The sequence below is a fragment of the Canis lupus genome, chromosome 8 (genome assembly GCF_003254725.2).
Source record: "Canis lupus dingo isolate Sandy chromosome 8, ASM325472v2, whole genome shotgun sequence".
Taxonomy (NCBI): Eukaryota; Metazoa; Chordata; class Mammalia; order Carnivora; family Canidae; genus Canis; species Canis lupus.
The window spans coordinates 47,457,879-47,482,601 of record NC_064250.1 but is presented as its reverse complement, the minus strand read 5'-3'; the positions used below and the strand labels follow the sequence as shown (position 1 = coordinate 47,482,601).

The 24,723-nt window shown below is 37.9% G+C and overlaps 1 protein-coding gene across 5 annotated transcripts in view; it reads right to left on the bottom strand.

Moving 5' to 3' along the window:
• The window catches only part of LIN52 (lin-52 DREAM MuvB core complex component), a 111,581-nt gene that overhangs the window by 60,051 nt on the left and 26,807 nt on the right, over positions 1-24,723 (bottom strand). Inside the window, exon 6 of one of the 5 annotated variants that reach the window (XM_049113721.1) lies at positions 7,615-9,444. The exons of 3 other annotated variants lie outside the window; for them this stretch is intronic. In XM_049113721.1, the coding sequence (XP_048969678.1) occupies positions 9,425-9,444 (20 nt within the window). In that variant the 3' untranslated portion in view covers positions 7,615-9,424. Of the gene's footprint in view, positions 1-7,614; positions 9,445-11,004; positions 11,229-24,723 lie in introns of those variants that run through there. One more of the 5 variants, XM_035719537.2, reaches the window with a different exon arrangement.

Here is a 24,723-nt window from a genome sequence, read left to right as displayed (position 1 = left end):
TACATTCTGCAATAGACAAAGCACTATAAGTAAGAAGTCATATTTAAATATTAAGTAAAATGCTGGTTTTGGCTTTTTTTTTTTTTTTAACATTTTAAGCAGCATAAACCTAAAAGATTTGTCATTTTGGGTTGTTTTCAAAAAATGCTTCTAAATGAATCTATCTATTTTCATGTATTTTGCTGAAAAGTATTCTCAGGGACTAGTTTTTGTTAGCAATAAGGCGGGCAGCCCAGGTGACTCAGCAGTTTAGCGCCGCCCTCAGCCCAGGGTGTGATCCTGGAGACCTGGAATCGAGTCCCATGTCAGGCTCCCTGCATGGAGCCTGCTTCTCCCTCTGCTTGTCTCTCCCTCTCTCTTTCTGTGTCTCTCATGAATAAAAAAAAAAATAAAAAAAAAAAAACTAACAATAAGGCCATTGTAAAAATAGCTTATTATATTAATATATTATAATATATTATATTAATTAATTATATTAATTATATTAATATAGTAATAATACATAATTAATACATGTTATATAATAAAAGACATTACAGTTTTTTACTGGCTATAAAACAAATTTGATTCTGCTAAACATAAAGACTGCCTTTAACTTTTAAATATGACCAGAGCCTACATCATATTGGAAATATTCAGAAATAATTCAATCATTGACTCAATAATACTGATACCTTATTATAATGAAGGCTATGTGAGATACAGTGAAAATAAAAATCAGCCCTTGGAGTCACTGTCATTAGTCCAGGCTTACTGCATAAAAGAAAATGTTACTAAAACATTTTTTTTAATCTCTTTGAATCTGCTTTGATAAATATAAAGAAATCAGAGAATCAAGTGTTTTACTTCATAACTAGAAATACCTACTCAGAGCCTGCTGAATAGATATACATATTAACAAACTGACCATAAAATAAGGTTCAATATTAAAAGCCGACCATTTCTTGAGTGACTTATCTTCCGAAGATTGATTGATTGATTGATGATAGTCACACAGAGAGAGAGAGAGAGAGAGAGAGAGAGAGAGAGGCAGAGACACAGGCAGAGGGAGAAGCAGGCTCCATGCACCGGGAGCCCGACGTGGGATTCGATCCTGGGTCTCCAGGATCGCGCCCTGGGCCAAAGGCAGGCACCAAACCACTGCGCCACCCAGGGATCCCTCTTCCGAAAATTTTTTAAGAAGCTGGCATGTTCCTGTTTAATTTCCTTGGAAAAATAGCTCCCCACCCTAAATGTCTGCAAGACAAGAACTCTTAAAAGGACTCAACTGGGTATCCATTTACTGACTTTTGGAATACCAAACATACCATATGGTAAAGAAAATCAACATAATAAAGTATAAGAATGAAGTCTAATTCACAGATCTAACAACCATTCATGCACCTCTAAAATCACTAATTCTGAGCTTTCTCAACATAACTATCACCTCACATTCTTCTACTGACCAATCATTGCTCTTACACAGATCTCGTTACTTGAGGCAGAAGATATTGATTGCTCATCCTAATATTATTATCCTTTTCCTTGTTAACAAAACTCCTAATTTTTATCTATCTATCTATCTATTATCTATCTATCTATCTATCTATCTATCTATCTATCTATCTATCTATCTTTTAAACCCCTAATTTTTAGCCAGCAAAATTGCCACCTAGAATAAAAGATGACATTCTTTTGCAGCTAGGTTGGTCCAGATGATGAAGTTCTATGGCACTTCTAGGAAGCTGCTTAAAGGAAAGTAAGTCAGCTGTGTGGGAACCTCCAACCTCCTTTGCCCCTCTTTTCCTTCCCACTTTCTCCTGACCTATACCTCAGGCCTGACAACTAGAGCTCTAGTAGTCATCTTGTAATACGGGGTATCCTTTATGGATGGAAGCCACTAAGCAAGTGGAGTAGAAAGAGAGAAGCCTTAGTCCTTAATGACACTGTGATGTGCACTACCAGCCTGGGCCTGTCTATCTCCACCCTTCCTTTTTGTGGAAAAAAAGGAGTTCTACTCTATGTAAGCCACAATTATTTTGGATTTCTTGTTACATGTAGTTGAATCTTACCCTAACAGATTTGATATCCACAATCTTTTAGCCTATGATACTGATAGATGTTTAAGTAATCCATTTCAATGGTGCTGTAACACTTTGTACCCCATTTCCACCCTAAATTGTATTCTTCTGGTCACAGGGGCTTAAAATCTTAAAATCATTTTGATTCTTGTATCCTTCTGTTACAATTTCGTATCTATTCCCCCCCCCCCCCAAATATCTGTCAACTGTCCTCTCCTTTGCATTCATACTGTCCTATCCAGTATAAGCAGCATTGCATTTGTAGACTGCAACAGCTTCCCGGCTAGTCTCTCGGACCCATCATCACAACCTTCAATTTTCCCGGGAGGTAGCCATCAGACTTCTGAAAATGATGGGTCAGCCTGGTCCTTCAGGTCTTCCATAATTAGGTCCTCCTCACTTCTAAAACCATATGTTATGTTCTAGTACTCTAACCAATCCATACTCAAAAACTGCTTCCAGTCTGAAGTCTTCTTTCTGCCCAGATGCAAATACTAGCCGTCAATTCCTACCTTAAGTTTCATTTCTTCCAAAAGGTGTTCCCCAGATTCTTTACCTCCTTTTTTCCTCTTGAGGAATTTGTAATATCCATGGTCAGAGAAGGAAGCATGGTGTGAGACAGGCCAGATCACACGAGAATAATTTTACTTTTTACTTTTTTTTTCCCAAGAGCAATGAGAAGCCATTGATGGGTTTTAAGAAGGGAATGAAGTCACATGTCAAATATGTTTCAGAAATATTACTCTGATTGCAGAGTGGAGTAATTATTGGAGAGAGATCAATTCTACAGCTAATTTGGTTAGGAGAAGGAAAAAATACCAGAAACATATTAAAGAAGCTTGATAAAGCAGGCTTGTTGTAGAGGGAGAACTTGAAACTCAATATTCTAAATGGAAAATGATAGTCATTTCAGTAAATATATGTTTCCCACAGGAAAAAACTGATAATATTTAGCAAAAGAGCTAATGTACAGAATTTAGTACTAAATGTTCTATCAAGAAAAAATAAAAAAATAAAAAAATAAAAAAAATAAATGTTCTATCAAGAATGTACTGACACAGTTAAGTGTCTGCCTTCAGCTCAGGTCATGATCCTGGGGTCTTGGGGTCAAGACCCCCATCAGGCCCCCTGCTCAGCTAGGAGTCTGCTTCTCTCTTCCTCTGACCCCCCACTCCCCTGCTCATGCTGTCGCTCTCCCTCTCTCTCCTTCTCAAATAAATAAATAATCTTAAAAAAAAAAAAAAAGAATGTACTGACATTTGCGATGCTTGAATCTCAACTGGATCTTGGTTTAAAAGGGGTGTGTGTGTGGGGACTTGCTTCAGTCAGTTAAATGATCAACTTGATTTCAGCTCAGGTCATGATCTCAGGGTCGTGGGATCAAGCCCCACATCAGGCTCCACACTGAACATGGAGTTTGCTTGTCCCTCTTCCTTTGCTCCTCCTCTGCTCACTCATTCTCTCCCTTAAATAAACAAAATCTTAAAAAAAAAAAAAAAAAAGCTACACAAGATTATAGGGACAACTGAGGAATTTTGAATGTGAAAGGATATTAGATATTTTACAATTATTGTAAATGTTTCTTGGACATAACAGTTACAGTATTATTGGGGCACCTGGCTTGCTCAGTTGGTTAAGCGTCTGCCTTCAGCTCAGGTCATGATTTCAGGGTCCTGGGATCGAGCCCCAGGTCAGGCTCCCTGGTTAGCAGGGAGTCTGTTTCTCTCTCTTCCTTTTGCTTCTCCCCCGTCTATCCCTAGCTCCTCCTTTCTCACCCTCTCAAATAAATAATCTTTTTTTTAAGTTATTATGCAGGAAACTGTCCTTATTATTATTATTTTTAAAGATTTTTTATTTATTCATGAGAGACAGAGACATAGACAGAGGGAGAAGCAGACTCCATGCAGGGAGCCTGATGTGGGGTTCAATCCCGGGACCCCAGGATCATGCCCTCAGCTGGAAGGCAGATGCTTAACTGCTGAGCCACCCAGGTGTTCCATCTGTCCTTATTTTTAGATGTGTTCTGAAGTATTTAGGGATAAAGTGTCTGATGCATGCAACTTACTTCCAAAGAGTCCAAGGAGAAATAAATAAATAAATAAATAAAAATTTAAAAAACACACACAGGTATTTGTAGGTGTATGTATGTACATGTATACACATCAGTGGTGGTTGGAGACCCACTGGGTATTTAAAACGTGTTTTCATAAAAAGAGCTGTAGGAGGAAAAACGGATTTAATTGCATTATCTTCTTGAGTTAGTGAAGAGAAACTTCTTTCTTGACCGATTTGTGGCATTAATATTCTTTTATGTGAAAATGTGAAATAAACGATTTTTAATCTTTACCAAGCCAAGGAAGTCTGGGATCTTAAAAAGTAAAACAGCATTTGAGGATTTTCACCCAAGAATTATCCCTTCTACAAGCAGTTAACAGATCAATACTCTAGCCCACCCTTTAGTTTTCAAGCCTGGCTACTCTTGGATTCCATTCTCAGCCTGATTGAGTAGAGTAGGGAAGAACTGCCTGTCATTTTTCAATCTGGAGACATGTTCTGGAATCATTCTCCAGTGCCTATGTTTATTAACCCTTTAATATATGTGCTGCTGAAGCAAGCACTGTTTATTAACCCTTTAATACAAAGCTATCAATTCCTGCTGTGGAGCCATTTCAGCGAATAGCAGGTACACAAATTCATATTCAAATAATGTTTTATTGTGTTGCTCTTTTCTTTTCTTTTCTTTTTTTTATTTATGATAGTCACACAGAGAGAGAGAGGCAGAGACATAGGCAGAGGGAGAAGCAGGCTCCATGCACCAGGAGCCTGACGTGGGATTTGATCCCAGGTCTCCAGGATCGCGCCCTGGGCCAAAGGCAGGTGCTAAATCGCTGTGCCACCCAGGGATCCCTGTGTTGCTCTTTTCTTTATTAATGCTATTATCCTCCAACACTAAGACTGTTGGCTAATTAGACCCTTGTTTTTACTGATTTGACAGCTGATGGCAGCAGAAACAGAAGCAGACAACCATAAACTATTTCCCCTCCAACCAGAAGAAAAGTGCTTCCCTTGCAAAGCTAGAATATTATACTCTCCCCACTTACATAACTATTTTCTAGGAGGGGATAGTCTTAGTAATAACAAGCCTTTCAACCTGAGCAATCAGAAAGCTTATTTCTACTGTCAGACCAAGACATCTCATTCTTTGGACTCAGCAGGCACATAGGTGAAACTCCTTAACCTAGTCCAAACTTGTGCTAACAACCAGATTGTATAAAATGGATAAAAGACAAAAGAAAAAATGAAGGTCGACATCAAAATGGATCCTGAGCACTTCCAAAATGGCATTCATTAAAGAAACTTAGCTAAGTTCATAGAACAAAACCAGAAGTTACAGCACCAAGGTAAGAGGACAACTTGCAGTTTTGTTTGGCTGGTCATTTTTAGGTTATCGTGTATGTTTGTTACATCAGACCTAGAAGGCATATACTAGAAGTTTCCCAAACTAAAGTTAGGTTAACAATGTCACTTACTCCATTAGGAACACTGCTTGGTGTATGGGAAATGAGAGCAGGCTCCTATTTAAAAGGCAAAGACTGACAAATAAAGGGCCTGAGCAGCTTATTCTCATCCAAAAAAAAAGTAGTTTATCCCTTGTTGAATAAGAAAAAAATATTATGGCAGCAGGAGAGAGTTAAAACCACAGATAATTTCACATTTCATTTTAGCTACTATTTTCTCTAGCTATACTTTTCACCAAAGCTTCTGGAAAGAAGCCAACCAATTTCATATCATATCATCTCCTTTAATCTTCCCTCTCCTATCTACTGGTAGAAAGATGGCAAAAAGAATGCAAGCAGAAGAAGGAAGAGAAGTTAAAGGTACGGAAAAATCAACTAGATAACTCTCCATATTACTCAGATGTGTGGGCTGACTGAGGGTTGAGATTTATCCTGCATCTTATCCTCTCTTTGTTAAACTGTACTGCCACCTACTACTCTTAAGCTGCCCCGCAGAAGATTCAGAGTATACAAGGACAGTTCTGATTCTTGAGGGATGTCTCCAATACCAAATGTACTAGAAGAAAAGTATGTTGCTTCTCCATCTATTTTTAAAGGATTTCTCTTTGGTTTCTTTCAAACTGCTCTAAGAAAATGCTAGAAAAATCCTGAAGGGTCTTTAAACGCAGAATATTAAGAATTTCTCTATGACTTAAGACTTCCTTTCTCATGGCAAATGGTTGAAGGCACCCCACTTCAAGCAATTAGCATTAATAGCTCAGAATTAAGATATGGGAGATGGAATCATTATAAAACTCTAGCTGGCCCCACTTGAGGAATGAATGTTCTGAAAGAGAAATCCTGTATTTTAATTCTAAGGAAAGAAAAATGGAAAGATGAAAGCTGAATTATCAACAGTGACAGAAAATGGGAAGTCATCTTAAAGGCAATATATAACATGAAGTTAGAAGAGATTTTTTTTTCACATCTACCATATCAATAAAGTTTGCATTTCACTTAGGAAGCAAACGTTGTCCATGTTCTGTTTTCAGTACACAGTTATCCAACACAATGTCCCCTGACTTTAAACAAATAAATGAACAAGAAAGGCCAAGGTCCAGTATCAATTCCTATCCCACCATCCCTACCTAATCTCCCAGCAAGTTAATGCAAATCAAAGCAAGCACTTCAAGTGCTGCTGGTAGTGAAGCCTGTTCCTTTCCCAAGAGAGGCCTGTAAAACAGGACAGTCACTGACAGCAGTACAATTACTGACACAGATACAGACTTTATGGACATGTTTATCTCCGCTGTAAATCCATACTCTCTCTCCACTCCGATTCACGAGTCATAAAGAAATTGCAGATAATGAAAAAGTTGGGGAAATTTACAGCATGTCGGAAACCTCAGACAGCCAGAAGAAATTAAAGAGCTGACTAGGGATAAATCACACAGGTACAATTAAAACTTCCCGCATACCTCCTTCATTTCCAAACTGAGGCACAATCCAATGGAGCTGATGAAAAGTTGAGGTCACGACTCCTCAAGCTGTAATCATTTCTTAACTACTGCATGTTAAAAATTAGCCAATTCATAGGTCATGTATAAATGCTGATTTCTTGCTGCTACCTTGATTTTCTTCACTCTCTACTAGAAGAACTCAGAGCAGTTCTGTCTGTAAACAGGCCAAACTGCAACAAGCCATAAATGGAAAGGTGATGTCCCTTCTCCACTGCCATCTCTGTAGCTGCAAGACATCTTTTACCATTGCCACTGTGGATTGAGCATTAAAATGAGAAAGTGGAGCTACAATGAGTGAATGAAATTGGAGGTTTCTTCTTCCCCAATAAATAACCATTCTGAAGGTTTCATTTGATCTCTTTTCAACATTCCAAAGGAGATTTTAAAGGACTGTTATGTCTGATACTAGAATAAGAATTACTTCTGGTGATACTTGTTTTTCAGGAGTGGACTGAGCTAATAGCCTCTACTCTTAGGTAACTGTCTCAGCCTGAGCTGAAATGTGGTATGGCCCTAAACCATTCAACTTTTATTTTTTACATTGTTCCAGTTGCAAAGGCTACAGGAGGGGAGGAAAAAAACATAAAGGAAAAAAAAAGGCAAAATGAAACTAAAACCTTTGATTTTACCAGAATCTATGTGCTAATTAATGTGTAATTCTTATTCCAATAAAATCAGAACATACCAAAGAAATTATGTCTATTTCTTAAATAATGACACTTAACAGAGCCCCATGATTAAAGACTAGAATCATGTAAGTTAATTATTGGCCCCTCTGTTCTATAAAATCCTCTGTAAAGGGGAAAAAAAAGGAAGATTCTATCACATGCCACACTCTATCATTTTCCCCAACTTAGTTAGATGAAACTAGCAGGTTTAAAAAAACCATCAACCCAAACATTTACAAGATCTCTTTGGAAAGCAGAAACGCATAACACATTATTTTTACCAACTAACTTCTATGTAACTGAGGCAAACCAACAGTGCCAGCAAAATTGTACATCTCTGTAGGATGAGGCTTCAAATTAGCTCTAATATGATTCTGAAAATCTGAGACCTGTCAAGAAATGAAAGTTAACGGGCACTTTTTTTTTTTTTTTTTGATATCTAGAGGATGTAATTGACATGGTTTCGATTTTGTTCCTATTGACCCCTTGATGATTTCAGGTCCATTTTACACTTCAGAGAATCCAAATGTCATTTTCATTTTATATGTTAAGATTTTACTCTCTATGGAATAAAAATGGTTCTAAGGAAATACTGAGAGTTTCAACCTAGACATCTGTACCACAAAAACTTAAGTTATATCTAGCTCATGGATCTCAAATCTATTCACCCATAAGCCAAAGACATGGTCTTTGATCTGTTTTTACTTATTTTTCTTAAAGATTCATTTATTTGAAAGAGAAAGCGAGTGTAGGGAGGAGCACAGGGTGAGAGAGAGAGAAACTTTAGCTGATTCCTTGCTGAGCTCAAAGCCAAGGCGGAGCTTGATCTCAAGACTGAGATCATGACCTGAGCCAAAACCAAGAGTCCGATGCTTAATGGACTGTACCACCCAGGGGCCTCTGACCTGGTTTTGCTTAAAATGAAAGTTCCTTATGCTCCTAAATGTTTGGTTGGTGTCCAGTATCAAACAAGAACTGTCAAGCAGGGGCAGAATTTTATTTACAAGTTTTCAAGAGGCAAATCATATGTTATCAAATGAACATTTAAGTGAAGTCAAGAAAAACATCTACTGTTACTACTCTAAGAGGCAATGATACTTCTGGATCAAGCATCACAAGACTTGAATTCTAGCCCAGATTTACAAATAACTAGGTGTGTGACTGAGCAAATCACTGAAGCTCTCTGAACAACAGATGAACCTCTTTCACATCATCTGTTCAAATGGGAGTACAGCTGACCCTTTGAACTGCATGGGACCACTTACCTGTGGATATTTTTTGACAAATACAGTATTAAAAACATTTTCCTTTCTCTGCTTAATTTATTGCAAGACTACAGTATTTAATACATGCAACATACAAAATATGTGCTAATCAAATGTTTATATTATTGGTAAGGTTTCAGGTCAAAAATTGGCTATTAGTAATTAAGTTTTGGGGAAGTCAAAAGTTCTTTGAGGATTTTTGCCTGCTCAGTGGGTCAGGGCCGCAATGTCTGCATTATTCAAGGATCAACAATAGTAAAACAATAGTGAGAATTAAATGAGAAAACACATATAAGAAACACAGCAGGCTCAAAAATGTTACTTGCCTTTCCCACTTCATGAGACACGATTCAGATTCCTGGTTCTGTCATTAATGAGCTGTGTAGCTGTCCTTAGTCAAGTCACCTAATATCTTTAGGCCTCTGTTTCTGCATCTGTAACATTAGAGGATTGGGACTCGATGATGTCTAAGATCCCCCTCCAGCTCCAGCATGCTATGATTACCAATTCTGTCCCTAAATTACTGGCTGACCATGGGAAAGTCACTTCATTTCTTTAGACCTCAATTTCCTCACCTTTAAATATGGGAAGCTGAACCAACAGAAAAGGAGACAAGAATGATAATAGGAAATTCATAAAAGGAGGAAAACATGTGGCCAATAAACAACTTCATTAGCAATCAAAGAAATGCATGTAAAAAGTACTGAAACATAGTGTTTCTATAAAATAGGCCAAGGATTGGGGGCACCTGGGCAGCTCAGTGGGTTAAGACTTCAGCTCAGGTCATGATCCTAGGGTCCTGGGATCAAGCCCTGCATTGGGCTCCCTGCCAAGCAGGGAGTCTGCTTCTCCCTCTTCCTCTGTGTGCTCTCTCTCTCAAATAAATAAATATTTTTTAAAAAATGGGCAAGTATTAAAAGTTTAACAATATCCAGGGTTGGCTAAGTTGGAGGAATACAGTGCTTTTATTTACCAATCTCAGAAATATAATTTGGACAAGTGTGGAGGTCACTTTGACAAGATGTATAAAAACATTAAATGTGCCATTCACTTTGATCTCGCAAAGGATTCTCATTGCAGCATGAATTAGTTTAGTGAAATACTGGAAACAACCTGAATGTCCACTAAGAGAGAATTAAAAAAATACATGACAAATAACCATATAATGGTATTCTGCACAATCATAAAACTAGTGATTTTACTATGTTTTTACAGACACTGAAAGATGTCCATGATGAACTAAGTTGAAAAAGCAGATTGTAGAACAAGAATAGCATGATGCCATGCACGTAAAATTTATATTTATATGCATACGTGTGTGTGTACATGCACGTGTGTATAATATTGATTAGAGATGTCTGGATGACTTGGAAGAATGGTCACTTAAAATGTTAAAAGTGACTACCATTTTAGGATGCTGTGATTTTGTTTGATTTTTGCTTTCTTTATGTTTTCTATAATGAATATGTATTGTTTTATAATGGCAAAAAAATAAAGCTCATATTTAACTTTTAAAAATATACATTACAGGGGTGTCTGGGTGGCTCAGTTTAGCGTCTGCCTTCCCCTAAGGTCCTGGGGTTGGGCTCCCTGCCCAGAGGGGAGTCTGCTTCTCCTTCTCCCTCTGCCCCTCCCTTCAGTGCTCTCTCTTGCAAATAAAATAAAATCTTAAAAAAAATACACACTACAAAAAAAACTCTCTGTGGCTTTAACAATTATTTTCAGTTAGATAAGTAGTATCTCTTGTTCTTACAGTCTCTCATTTCTAACATGTATACAGTTACATGATTAGCATCACAATGTACTTGGTTTACTTACACCTTTGCTAAGCACTTTACACATGCCATTTCTAATCTCTCTACAATGCTATAGGACCGTTTTTATCCTAAAGAAAACCCAGCAGGGCTTTTACATTTTAGAACCTGTTTTCCCCACATAGATTTTATTTTGAGAAGTGTAATAAACTGCAAACTGAGATCTTTAAGACCATAAAACTATCTTTATTTTTTTTAAGTCACTTTGTAAATACAAACAAATCTTTTTTTCTTGGTTATCCTCCAAATCTCAATTAGAAACACTCTTGCATTTAGGAATTCTAAACTGACACTAGGAATATATTCAGGATTGCCAGAACCCAGGAAGAGCACAAGCGTGGTACTTAACAAAGCACACTGGAATGTGGGACAGGATCTGGGCTGATTATTCGTTGAAGGATGGCCTGGATAGGAAAAGAAGATACCAGTGTACTTAAGAATAAACAACCTTTTTTTTTTTTAAAGAGAGAGAGAGAGAGGAGGAGAGAGGGGAGGGGCAGAGGAATGAGGGAGAGAGAGAATCTTAAGCAGGTTCCACCTTCAGTGTAGAGGCAGAACCCAACATGGGGCTTGATTTCACAACTCTGACATCATGACCTGAGCAGAAATCAAGAGTCTGACACTTAGCCGACTAAGCCACCCACTAAACAACTTAATTCCTAAATCATGCTGAAATTTTGGTTACCATTCCACATTAAAAGCATATTTAATTACCTCTTCATTTGCTGATATGGTTATTCAATTTAAATTGCAGAGGCACAGAAAAGGGAACACTGTAATGTAATACACAGGCACTCTCTCACCTTTCCATCAATGCACAGACCTGCATAATCATCTATTCTCCCCATCCTCTGATTATGACACAGTAGCCCTATCTTCCAACCTGAGGCCAGCACACCTGTGCTCTAAACCCTGGCCCTTCTCAGGAAGCTTACTTATACTTTACCCCTCTTCACCTGTGTCTCCCATCTTTGCCACCGGAATTTAAACATACACAAGTCTTTTTATTTTTTATTTATTTTTTATTCTTTAATTTTTATTTATTTATGATAGTCACACACACAGAGAGAGATAGAGAGAGAGAGGCAGAGACATAGGCAGAAGGAGAAGCAGGCTCCATGCACCGGGAGTCCGATGTGGGATTCGATCCCGGGTCTCCAGGATCGCGCCCTGGGCCAAAGGCAGGCGCTAAACCGCTGCGCCACCCAGGGATCCCCACAAGTCTTTAAAAAAAAATATTTTGAGAGATAGCACAAGCACAAGCAAGGCAGAGGGAGAGGGAGAAGCAGACTCCCCATTGAGCAGGGAGCCCGACTCGGGGCTCAATCCCAGGATCATGACCTGAGCCAAAGGCAGATGCTCAAACGACTGAGCCACCCAGGTGCCCCCTAAACACACACAAATTTATTGTCTAAAAGCAAACAATACACTTTGACTCTACTTCTCCCTCTAGCAACCACCTCTCTCCCTCTTAACAGCTGAACTCGGTAAGCATTATCTACATTTCTTATCTTCCACTCACTCCTCACTCCGTTTCAAACTACCTCACTCATCCATACATTCAACTGCCTACACAATGTCTCCAATTAATATCCAAAGCCAAACCCCTGTCAAAAACCAAACTCATAATTTTTCCTCACAAATCGGTTCCTCCTCCATTGTTCTTTCTAAAAAGTGTAGTGAGATATAATTCACATATGAACTGCACATACTTGGAGTGTACAGTGTGGAAGTTTTGACAAACATATTTACCACTATTGAGGCAAAACCCTTCTGAGTCCTATGAATCACGAGATTTTTCCGGTCTGGCTGGTGGGGCTAGATACTAGCACTGGCCTGTGGTGTCAGTCACTGTTCGCCCAATCCCTTCAGATGGTACTCTCTTCAGCCTCCAGTAGTTTACTCACATGAATGGGTGGACTGGTACTCAGTTGGAGACTCCAGGAGAATCCTCTACAGATCTCCTGGGTTCTGTGTAGCCTTCTCCTTTTTGGAATTCTGTCCTGTGAACACCAGCTGCCTTGGTCTCTCCAAACTCTTAGCTCTGTTTCTTCACCTCAAGGGAGTCTGTCAATCTCTGCCTGGGGTCCCCCTCCCTGTACCACAGCTTGAAAACTCTCAAAGCAGTAAGCTGGGATGATCACAGGGCTCATCTCATTCACTACTTGTCTCTCGGAAACCACTGTTTCATAGATTTTGTCATTTAAAAAAATTGTTCCAGGTGGAAAAGTGAATCTAGTCCCTGTATTCCACCTCAGCCAAAAGCAGATGGCCTTCCAATGTTCTTTACATGCCACTGATTTATTTGATCAGGGGAGAAATCTGGATTCATTGTTGATAACTCCCTCTCCTTTCTCATGTCCCACAGCAAATCAATCAAGACTTTGTCCTAAATCCTCAAATTCAGTGACCTTCCTCCCTGGCCACTACCTAGGCATCACAGTCTTGGCTACTGCAATGACCTCCTACTTGGTGTCCCTACTTCCTCTCTTGCCGCCCTCCAAACCATTCTCTTCATGGCCAGATGCTGAATATTGCTTCCTTTAGTCCTTCAATGACTTCCTGGTGTTCTTAGGATAAGATTTTAAAGGATAAGATTTTAAAAATCCTTAATTTTTCTTCTTAATAAGAAGTCTTTTTTTAAAAAAAAAAGATTTATTTATTTATGATAGACATAGAGAGAGTGGCAGAGAAACAGGAGGAGGGAAAAGCAGGCTCCATGCCGGGAGCCCGAAGTGGGACTCGATCCTGGGACTCCAGGATCGTGCCATGGGCCAAAGGCAGGCGCTAAACCGCTGAGCCACCCTGGGATCCCTTAATAAGAAGTCTTACATGATCCAGCCTTTGTCTACTTTAGCAGTCACTGACTGTTTCAGGCATATTATTCTTCTTTCAGTTTGGCAAGGACATTCTAGTATTCCTTCCCACAACCAGAATTGCTACTCCTTCTAGGCAGCTCATTTCCCTTTCTTTCACTCAATTAACTCCAATTCATTCTTCATACTTAAGTATCTTTTTCTCAGGGGAACGATCACTGCCCATTTGACCTCTGCCCCACATTCTACTTAAAACAATTTATCAGCAAACAATTATTTGTGTAATGCCTTTACTACAAGAATGTTAGCTCTGTGACTGCAGAAACCATCTCTCTTATTTACTGCTAAGTCCTTGGTACCTAGCACAGTACCCTGAAAGTACACAATAAATATTTGCTGTATGAATGTGAGATAATAAAAAGTATATATATTGGTCCCTGCCCCTGGTTCCTGGCACAGAGCTCCTAAAAACTCTCATAATTTCCTAACTGGTAAGAACCCTAGGAGAATTTTTTGTTCTAATATTTATCTTTGACCCCAGTTCCTGACACAGAGTTGCTAAATCCCTTGGCATCTATCTCCTGGGTGACAGTAGTGTCTTTTGTTCTAATGAGGTGACTTGTGGTGGGTTCCTGGATGGGGGCTGCTCACCAGAAAGACCAAGCCATGATTGGAAGCTTGGGATTTTCATTCATATCACTCCTTGCTCCAGGGAGGGGAGAGTGGCTGGAAATGCAGTTACTGACTGATCATGGCTATGTGATTAAAACCTCCATAAAAATTAACCAAGTACAGGGTTTGGGGGCTTCTGGGCTGGTAAACAAGTGGAGATACTGGTAGAGTGGCTCATCTGGAGAAGGCACAGAAGCTCTATACCTATTTTTTTTTTAAGATTTTATTTATTTATTCATAAGAGACAACACAGAGAGAGAGGCAGAGAGACACAGGCAGAGGGAGAAGCAGGCACCCTCTGCCCAATGCGGGACTTGACCCTGGGACTCCAGGATCATGACCTGAGCCAAAGGCAGATGCTCAACCACTGAGCCACCCAGGTGTTCCCTGTGCCTTTTCTACACACTTTGCCCTACACATCTCTTCCAGTTGGATGTACATCTGTATTCTTTATCATATTCTTTTACGACAGACTGGCAAACAGTAAGTAAACTTTTCCTGAGTTCTGTGAGGTGCTCTAGCAAACTTATCAAACCCAAGAAGAGTTTGTGGGAACATCCAATTTACAGTCGATCAGGTCACAGGCACAAGTGACAACAACTGGACTTTCAACAGGTATCTGAAGTGGGAGGGAGGGGAGTCCTGTGGCACTAAGCCCTTAACCTGTGGGATCTAACAGTATCTCCAGCAAGTCAGAATTGAGTTAAATAGCAGGACATCCAGATTGGTGTCGCAGAATTGCTTGGTACTGGGGAAAAGAAACCCATGTGTGGTGTCAGAAGTGTTTTGACAGTAGAGTGTGACAGTAGCATGAGAGTAAAGGAGAAACCTAGGAGGAGTAAGAATCAGCTTTCCCCACAAAATGAATTAAATACAATGTCTTAAAATAATAGAGTTTTAATGTTGTAAGCATCTGAGGAGTCTTCTAGTACAACAACTTCATTTTTCAACTAAGGAAACTGATGCCCAAGGTCACACCACTAAATTAATGATAAAGGTATCAGGCAGTAATAAATGATAAATTGTATCAGGCAGTAATAAAATCTAATATTTATTGATAGCTAACTAGGTGTCAAACATCATCCTATGCATTTTTCTCACAGAAGTGAATTTTTTAAGTGTACATTTCAATGGCATTTAGTATATTCATAATATTGTGTAACCACCACTTATACCAAATTCTAAAACATCTTCATGACCCCCAAAGAAATTCCTCTACTCATTAGAAGCAGTCACTCCCCCTCTACCCTATCTCCTATCCTTTCTCCTGATTGGCAACCACCAATCTGCTCTCTGTCTCTATGGGTTTATTACCCAGGATATTTCATATAAGTGAAATTGTATAATATGTGACATTTTTGTGTCTGGCTTCTTTATTAGTATTATGTTTTTGAGATTCATCCATGTTGTATCAGTACTTCATCCATTTTTATGGCTGAATAATATTCCATTGTATGTATTTGCCATAGTTTGGTTATTCATATATCCGTTAATGCATACTAGGTTTTCCCCATTGTTTAGCTAACAGGAATAGTACTGATATGAACATACATGTGCAAATATTTGTTTAAGTTTCTGTTTTCGATTCTGGGTGTATATCTAACAGTGGAATCGTTGGGTCTGGTGGTAACTCTATGTTTAACCTTTAGGGAACCACCACTTTCCCCCAGTGGCCACATCATTTTACATTTATACCAGCAATGTATGAGAGCTCTAATTTCACCATATCCTTGTCAACACTTGTTACTTCCTGTTTTAAAAAACTATTATTATTATAGTCATCTTAGTGGGTGTGAAATGACATCTCACTGTGTCTATTTTGCATTTCCCTGATAACTAATGATGTTCAGCATCTTATTATGTGCTTATTGGTCATTTGTGGATACACAATTCAAGTCCTTTGCCCATTTTTTAACTAGGTTGTCCTTTGGTTGTTGAGTTGTTAGAGTTTTTTATATATTATAGATACTGGGTCTTATCAGATAAATGAAATCCAAGTTTTCTCCCGTTTTATGGGTTGTCACTTCACTTTCTTGATAATGTCCTTTTATGCACAAATGTTTTTAACTTTAATGGAGTCCAATTTATCTATTTTTGATTTTGTTGCTTGTATTTTTTGGTGTCATATTAAGAATCTGTGGCCAGATCCAAGGTTATGAAGATTCATACTAGGCATTTTATAATCGTCATCCAATTAATTTAATCCTCTCCACAACCCAATAAGATAGGTATTATTATTACTACCTCCATTTTATACACAAGGAAAATGAGGTCAGAGAGAGACAAGTTGTCAAGTTTAGTAAGTATTAGAACTAGTCTGTTCCCAATGACCAGGCTCATAATCCCCAAGTCAGTTTTTCTCTCTATCCTTAACAACATGGGAGCTTGTTTTTCTGAAAGGGTGATGAGGGAGAACAAGACAGAAGTCATGGTCTTTTTGTCACTTCTGCAGTTACTAGACCCAGCCCACACTCAAGAGAATAAGATCATGCAAGGGCCTAATTCCAGTAGCAGGGATCAGAGAGGTCATGTCAGAATCTGCCTACCATATCAGAGTTCTGTTTTAATGTCACACATCCTTCCTGGGTGATCTCTTTCTCACTGATGGCTTTAACTAGAACCTATAAGCTGATGATGTTCAAAACTATTTCCTGTACACTAGATCCATACATTTAACTATCTCCTGGGTAGAACCACATACATTGCTTACACATAGACCTACAACTGAATTCTTAATCTCTCTTCTCAAAAGTGATCTTCCTATATTAATCCAAGCCAGAAACCTAAGAGACTTTTTTAATTTAAATATATGTGACATATAACTCTGTACAAATTTAAGGTATACACATTAAGAGTCATTCTTTTTTATTTTTAAAATGTTCCGTTACCAGATTTCTAAGTAGGAAAAATTTTTTTAAGTTTAATTTTTTAGTAATCTCTGCACCCAAAATGGGGCTTGAACTCACAACACTGAAATCAAGAGTTACATGCTTTTCCAACTAAGCCAAATAGGTGCCCCTAAGAGTCATTCCTGATTCCTCATTCTAACTGCCCAGAACTCCCTGGCCCCAATACAACCAACCAGTCACTAAGACTTTCCATTCTACTACCCAGATTTCTAGAATCCATCCTTCATTTTTCATTTCCACTTCTACTATCTTAGTTCAAGGGCTTATCATTTTGGTCTGGCTTACTGAAGAACTTACTAACTTGTCTTTCTTTCTCTGTCTCCACCTTATTCTTTTTATTATTAATCCATCTTCTGGGATCCCTGGGTGGCGCAGCGGTTTGGCGCCTGCCTTTGGCCCAGGGCGCGATCCCGGAGACCCGGGATCAAATCCCACGTCGGGCTCCCGGTGCATGGAGCCTGCTTCTCCCTCTGCCTGTGTCTCTGCCTCTCTCTCTCTCTCTGTGACTATCATAAATAAATTAAAAAATTAAAAAAAAATTAAAAAAAAATCCATCTTCTATCATGTTAGCAAAGTGATATTTTTAAGAAAGTATGATTACATGCCTACTATGCTTTAAATTTCTCATATGCTCCCATAATGATTACAAAAGTTGATAGTTTTTAAGCACTGAAGTGCCAACACTATGCTAAAATTTTATAAATTATATTGTATCAAATCATAAAAAGAACACTCTCAGGTAAAAGCTCTCAAAGTATGGTCAGAAAACCCCTAAGAATCACTAAGCATCTTTCAGGGGGTCCATGAATCCAAAACTATATGTATAATACTAAGATACCCTTGTCATTCATTCTCTAATAAGTGACCAGTGAAGTTTTCTAGAGCCTACCTAACAGAAGATATAACACTGAAAGCAAAAGAAGATATGAAAATCTTTTTCAGGCTGTCTTTTATCAGGCCAGACAGTAAAGAAATTTGAAAAAAATGCCACTCTTGTCAATATTTTTTTGTTCAGAAAAGTTAGTCTTCATAAAAATGTTACTTATGTTACTATGTAATGGATGTGTTCCCATTTTAAAATCCATTAATAAATATTTCTAAATTTTCTCCTTTTTAATTTCTGAAACAGTAAATATAGACAGATATAACCCATACAAACAAGCGCCCTTTCAGGTCATCATGAATCTTTAAGAGTGACACCAAAAAATCTGAGAACCACTGTTCTAAGGTTATTATCTCCATTCCACAAAGAAACGAGCACTTAGAGAGTTAAGAAACTTGCCTAAGTGGTAGACTGAGGTGCATAATAAAGCTGCATGACTCCAGAACCCAAACTGTTCATCACTATATTGCCCTCACTTGTTCGTTCTTTTCTTTTCTTTTTCTTCCTTCCTTCCTAAAAAGATTTATTTATCTATTTATTCATGAAAGACAGAGAGAGAGGCAGAGACACAGGCAGAGGGAGAAGCAGACTCCATGCAGGGAGCCCGATGTGGGACTCAATCCAGGCACAGGATCAGGCCCTGAGCCAAAGGCAGATGCTCAACCACTGAGTCACCCAGGCGTCCCTCATTATTTATCATCTGGTTCCTACCTAATTATTTCTAAGCTAATGTTCTTTCTCTTATATCGTACTCAGGCCATCACGTTTTTCCACTAGCCATAGTTTCCTCAAATGGAGGTACTTTTTATTTTTTTTAAAGATTTTAATTATTTATGAGAGAGAGAGAGACAGGGGCAGAGGCAGTGGGAGGAGCAGAGGAAGAGAGACAAGCAGACTCCGTTCTGAGCACTGAGCCCAATGTGGGGGTTAATCCCAGGACCCTAAGATCATGACCTGAGATGAAACCAAGAGTCAGGTGCTTAATCGACCGAGCCATCGAGGCACTCCAAATAGAGGCTCCAATAGAGCTCCAAATAAAGCTATATTTTGAAAAAGCAATTCCTATGAGCTATTCACTACAATAAGTTAGTACAAAGCTTTCTTTACTTTTTCTTTTTTTTTTCTTTTTTTCTTTTTTTTATTTATGATAGTCACACACACAGAGAGAGAGAGGCAGAGACACAGGCAGAGGGAGAAGCAGGCTCCATGCACCGGGAGCCCGACGTGGGATTCGATCCCAGGTCTCCAGGATCGCACCCTGGGCCAAAGGCAGGCGCCAAACCGCTGCGCCACCCAGGGATCCCAACAAAGCTTTCTTTAAACCAGACAAACTTAAGTTTATCAACCTATCAAATACAGATATAATTCCTTGGATCTGACCCCTTAAGGATTTCTTCTTAAGGGATGCCTGGTGGCTCAGCAGTTGAGCGTCTGCCTTCAGCCCAGGGCGTGATCCTGGAGACCCGGGATCGAGTCCTGCATTGGGCTCCCTGCATGGAGCCTGCTTCTCTCTCTGCCTGTGTCTCTGCCTCTCTCTGTGTGTCTTTCATGAATAAATATATAAAATCTTAAAAAAAAAAAAAAAGAATTTCTTCTTAAAAATAAACCTCACAGAGCACCTGGGTGGCTCAGTCGGGTAAGCATCTGCCTTCAGCTCAGGTCATGATCCCAGGATCCTGGGATGGAGCCCGGGTTGGGCTCCCTGCTTAGCACGGAGTCAGCTTTTCTCTATACCCATCCTACATGTGCTCTTTCTCAAATAAATCCTTTGGAAAAAAAAAAAAAAAAACAACCCAAACCTCACAAAATGTCCACAGAAATGCCAATGATTATACTAATATCCCAGGGGATATGTTTGGAACCAAGAAACAGGGACTTAAAGTCATTGTTTACATGTTTTATGTTAGTTACAATGTATTCATTTCTACAAAAGATTTATGAACTGAAAAAGAAAAACTATACTGGACAGTAAGCCACTGAAGATTGTGTACAGTGCTTCAGTGATTTCCTAAACCTTCACAACAAAGATGCCCAAACAAGCTCTTTTTCCTCAGGCATCTTCACAGCAATGCGTTTCCTTCTTCACACTGGCTTTTCTTTATAGTTGACTGGGGAATTTGACACAGATTCATTTGCACAAGACGTAGTTCCAATCCTCATGAAGTTATTATTTTTTTTTTCTCAAAAGAAACCTATCTAGTAGGCTCCACTATTTCTAAAAATAATCCACTGCACAGGGTAGATTTTCCGCTCTGGGTCAAACTGTAAGGTCTATAAGCACCGCGCTTAGATAAATCATTAATAATCCAACTGAAGTCAATGGCTCCAGTGTAATTCCCTGTGGTTTCCACATCCCACATCCCACCCAAACAACTTTTCTAATAATCCTCCATTGCTTAGATCTGCTGTTTCCATTTTATATTACAAATTTACTATTTCTTACTAGCCATAATGGTTTCCATACACATTTGAAAAGATGTCTTTTATAATTAAGTGATGGAAGTTTTAATTACTAATGTGAGACTAAAATCTTCCTTATTCTTTCCTTTCCAATTCTAAAATAATTATATACACCAACTCAGTTATTACTTCATTATACAAGTTTTTTTGTCATACGGTGCCCAAGTTAGTCAACAGTTAAAGATGTTTTGGTTTTTCAAAGAAAGTGGTTTTCCTCTTTTTTTTTTTAGAAAGTGGTTTTCCAAGGATTTCCACATGACAAATGATAACACATTTAAAAATGCATTGTTCAGTAAGGCTGTCAGAAAACTTAAATATCAAATCAGGAAACCAGTAAGAAAACACACTTTCACTTTGTCCACTTGAATTTTTTCTATTATGTAACCAATAATGATATTCTGATATCCCCATGAGGGAGAAGAAGTAGGGGAAGAAAAGAATTCAGCCAGCCCAAGTCACATATCTAGTAATTTAATATTCATTTCTAAGATACTAGAGCTTTGACATCATAACCTAAGCTAAAATGACAGGGGTGGCATTAACAAAAAGTGAAAATACTCCCAAAACGAACTATACTAAAATTCAAAATTTGTGTTTAAATTGGAGAAATCTGGGGATCCCTGGGTGGCTCAGCGGTTTAGCGCCTGCCTTTGGCTCAGGGCGTGATCCTGGAGTCACGGGATCGAGTCCCACATCAGGTTCCCGGCATGGCGCCTGCTTCTGTCTCTGCCTCTCTCTCTTTCTGTGTGTCTTTCATAAATAAATAAATAAAATCTTTAAGTAAATAAATAAATAAATAAATAAATCGGAGAAATCTGAATAAGGATTGTATGTCAATTATATTGTATCATGGTAAATTTGAGTGTGTTAAAATTATACTGTAGATATGTAGGAGAATGTCCTCACTCTTTAAAAATTATGCTTAAAAAAATAATAAAAATAAAAAAATAAAAATTATGCTTAAGTATTTATGAAGTGTCATGGTTTCTGCAGCTAGCTCTCAAATAGTTCAAGAATAAAACAATAAACTTAAAATTATATGTGGAAAGATAAAGCAACTGTGACAAATGTTAACAACTGGTGAACAGGTGAAGGGTATATAAGTATTGTACTGTTCTTAAAACATTTAAAAGAGATTTGAAACCTGACAAAACATAAAGCTGGGAGAAAAAAACCCCAAACTTTGGCTCATTAGAATATGCCATTAAGAAAATCAAAAGGCAAGCCATAGAGAGGGATAAGATATTTGCAATTTATGTAACAGACAAAGAATGCATTATCTGGAATATGTCAATAATACTTGCAAATCAATTTTTAAAAGATTGACAATCCAATTTTAAAGATGGGCAAGAGGTATGATAAACACTTCACAAAAGATGTTATCCAAATGGCCAATGAACATACGAAAAAGTGCTCAACCTCATTAATAATTAAGAAATGGAAATTGAAACTACATTGAGGTACCATTATAATTATCAGAATGATTAGAATTTAAAAGTCTCCCAGTAAGGATTTGGAGGAACTGAAATTGCCAAAGGGCTTATAAATTGGTATAACCACTTTGGAAAACTCTTTGGAAGCAGCATCTATTATATAAACATAACCCAGCAATTCTACTCCTAGTTATATATACAACAAAAATGCATATACCAAAAAAAGACATATACTACTAATGCTCAGAGTATTTATTTATAATTACCAAAAGCTGGAAACACTTCAAATGTTCATGATTGGCAGAATGAAAAAAATTGTATTGTGTTCTTGCAACAGCATACCACACACAGTGATGGAAAGAAACAAATGACCACTAAAGACAATGGATATCATAATCAAAATGTTGAACAAAAGAGGCCAGACACAAAAGAGTGTAACTTGTGATTCCATTTACATAAAGTTCAAAAACAAACAAAATTCTTTCATGATATGTCACAGTAGTGCTTGCTTTAGGGGAAGGGGCAGATAGTTACTGAGAAAAGCATGAAGGTGGCTTTATTTTATTTTATTTTTATTTATTTATTTATTTATGATAGGCACACAGTGAGAGAGAGAGAGGCAGAGACACAGGCAGAGGGAGAAGCAGGCTCCATGCACCGGGAGCCCGATGTGGGATTCGATCCCGGGTCTCCAGGATCGCGCCCTGGGCCAAAGGCAGGCGCCAAACCGCTGCGCCACCCAGGGATCCCTGAAGGTGGCTTTATATTCGAAAGGTTTATATTCGAAAGGTTATCTTCATCTGGTCTGGGTCATGGTCACAGGGAAGTACTAATTTTCTGAAAATTCATTAAGCCGTAAACTATAATTTACTTTTCATTATATATATTATACTTCCATTTTAGAAAGTTTATTAGATAACCAAAAAAATGATGTCACAGTGGAATATTTTTGTATCCCGAATCTGAGGTCTCATTTTACTTCCCATCCAAAGAGCTGCAATTTCATACATTCAAACAGTTCTTTGCTCCTACTAAACAGTTTAAACTAAAAGTATTGTTCTCCAACTACAGGTGAGAAAAGCTGAAAGAACAAAGCTGGACAAAATCTTGGCCAATGTTTGCTTATGAAAAGATCCTCTTTCACCAACTAAGCCATCTTTTGCCCTTGACCCAAGAGGCTACCACTCCTTTTATTCCCAAATTTCTACTTCTGGAAGAACATGCTAAGGATGGGAAATGAAGTATCACAACTCTCCCCTAGCTATTCATCACTTGCTTAAAGTGATCAATTATTGTTAATGAATCTAGTCATTTTTATTTATTAGAAACAGTCAGTAAAAGAGTTTAAAATTTTAACTGCACAGGATATCAGGAGATAGATCTTTCATGTAACTATAATTTTGTTTCTAGAATGGGATACAATTTTTCTCTATTTCTTTAGTTTCTCTATCCAAAAATAGAATGTGCTCATTGTGGGCAGTAAGGAAAATTCAGAAAATTTTAAAGAACAAAAAAATCACTAGATAGGCATTAAAACATTTGTGCATTTCGGGTGCTTATAGGGCAGAATAAATGTTTCTTCCTCTAGGGCAGAAAAACAAACCAAAAACATATTACTGTATTTCCTTCCCATCATTTGTCTATGTCCACACTACCAAAAAACAAAACCAAAAAGAAAAAAAAAAAAAACAACTTGATTTTGTGTTGTGCATTATAATTTTTTCACTTGCAATTATCCTTACATACAATCAGCAGTTTTCTGTCATTAAGTTCTCCTTAATGCTTTAACATTTTTATGGCTGCATTGTCTTCTCCTGTGTGGATGGTACTATAATTTACTTGGATATTCCCCTAGTGTTGAACTTTAAATTGTTTCAGTATGTACATCCTCCCCATGTATTTTCTACAATTAAACAGAATGCTACTTTGAAACCAACCCCATCCAAATTAATGTATGCCCCACTTGCTTTCCTCTATCTTTGCGTTCCCCAACCCCCCACCCCAAATCAGAAGAGAATAGAACATCACAAGCATTTTATGGTAAAATCCTCTTTGTGCATAAAGCCATTTCAGAGCCAATGTTGGGTTTATGAAACAACTTGACTAATGGATAAAATATATGAATGCTTATAAGCCTTAAAGGTAATTTGAGGCTTTGTGTATCCTAATTTGTTAACCAAGAGAAAAATGAGAAATAATGGCATGTTTTATTTCCCATTATCATAATACATTTTTAAAACAAAATACTTAAGGCTAAACTGACAATTTCTAATTATGAGGAATAACCTTGATCCTTCCAAAGTGGGATTTCTAGATTTTATACTGTATTACTACCTAAATAGGATCCCATGCTAATGACTGTGGTGAAATGGTATGGCAATGTCCGAAACAAAGAAAACAAAAGATAAATTTCATTTGGTATTTGAGTAGTGCAGATTAAACACTGTCCTTAAGGTGCTTTTGCATCAAGTTCCCTGGCTTTATTTTTCAGGTTAAAATAATTTAAATACATACCTTCTTGAATTTCCCTGTCAACAGATATAATTAAGAAACATTAAAAAAAAAAGTTCATCCTCACAACTGAAAAAATAAATATTAAAACAAGATATTAATGTTTTGCCTACCAAGTTCGCAATGACTTTAAAATTATAATGCTTGGTGTTCATAAGAATGTAGCAGTAGGAAATGCCTTTCTAGAAGACAATTTGGCAGTAGATTTCCTCTCT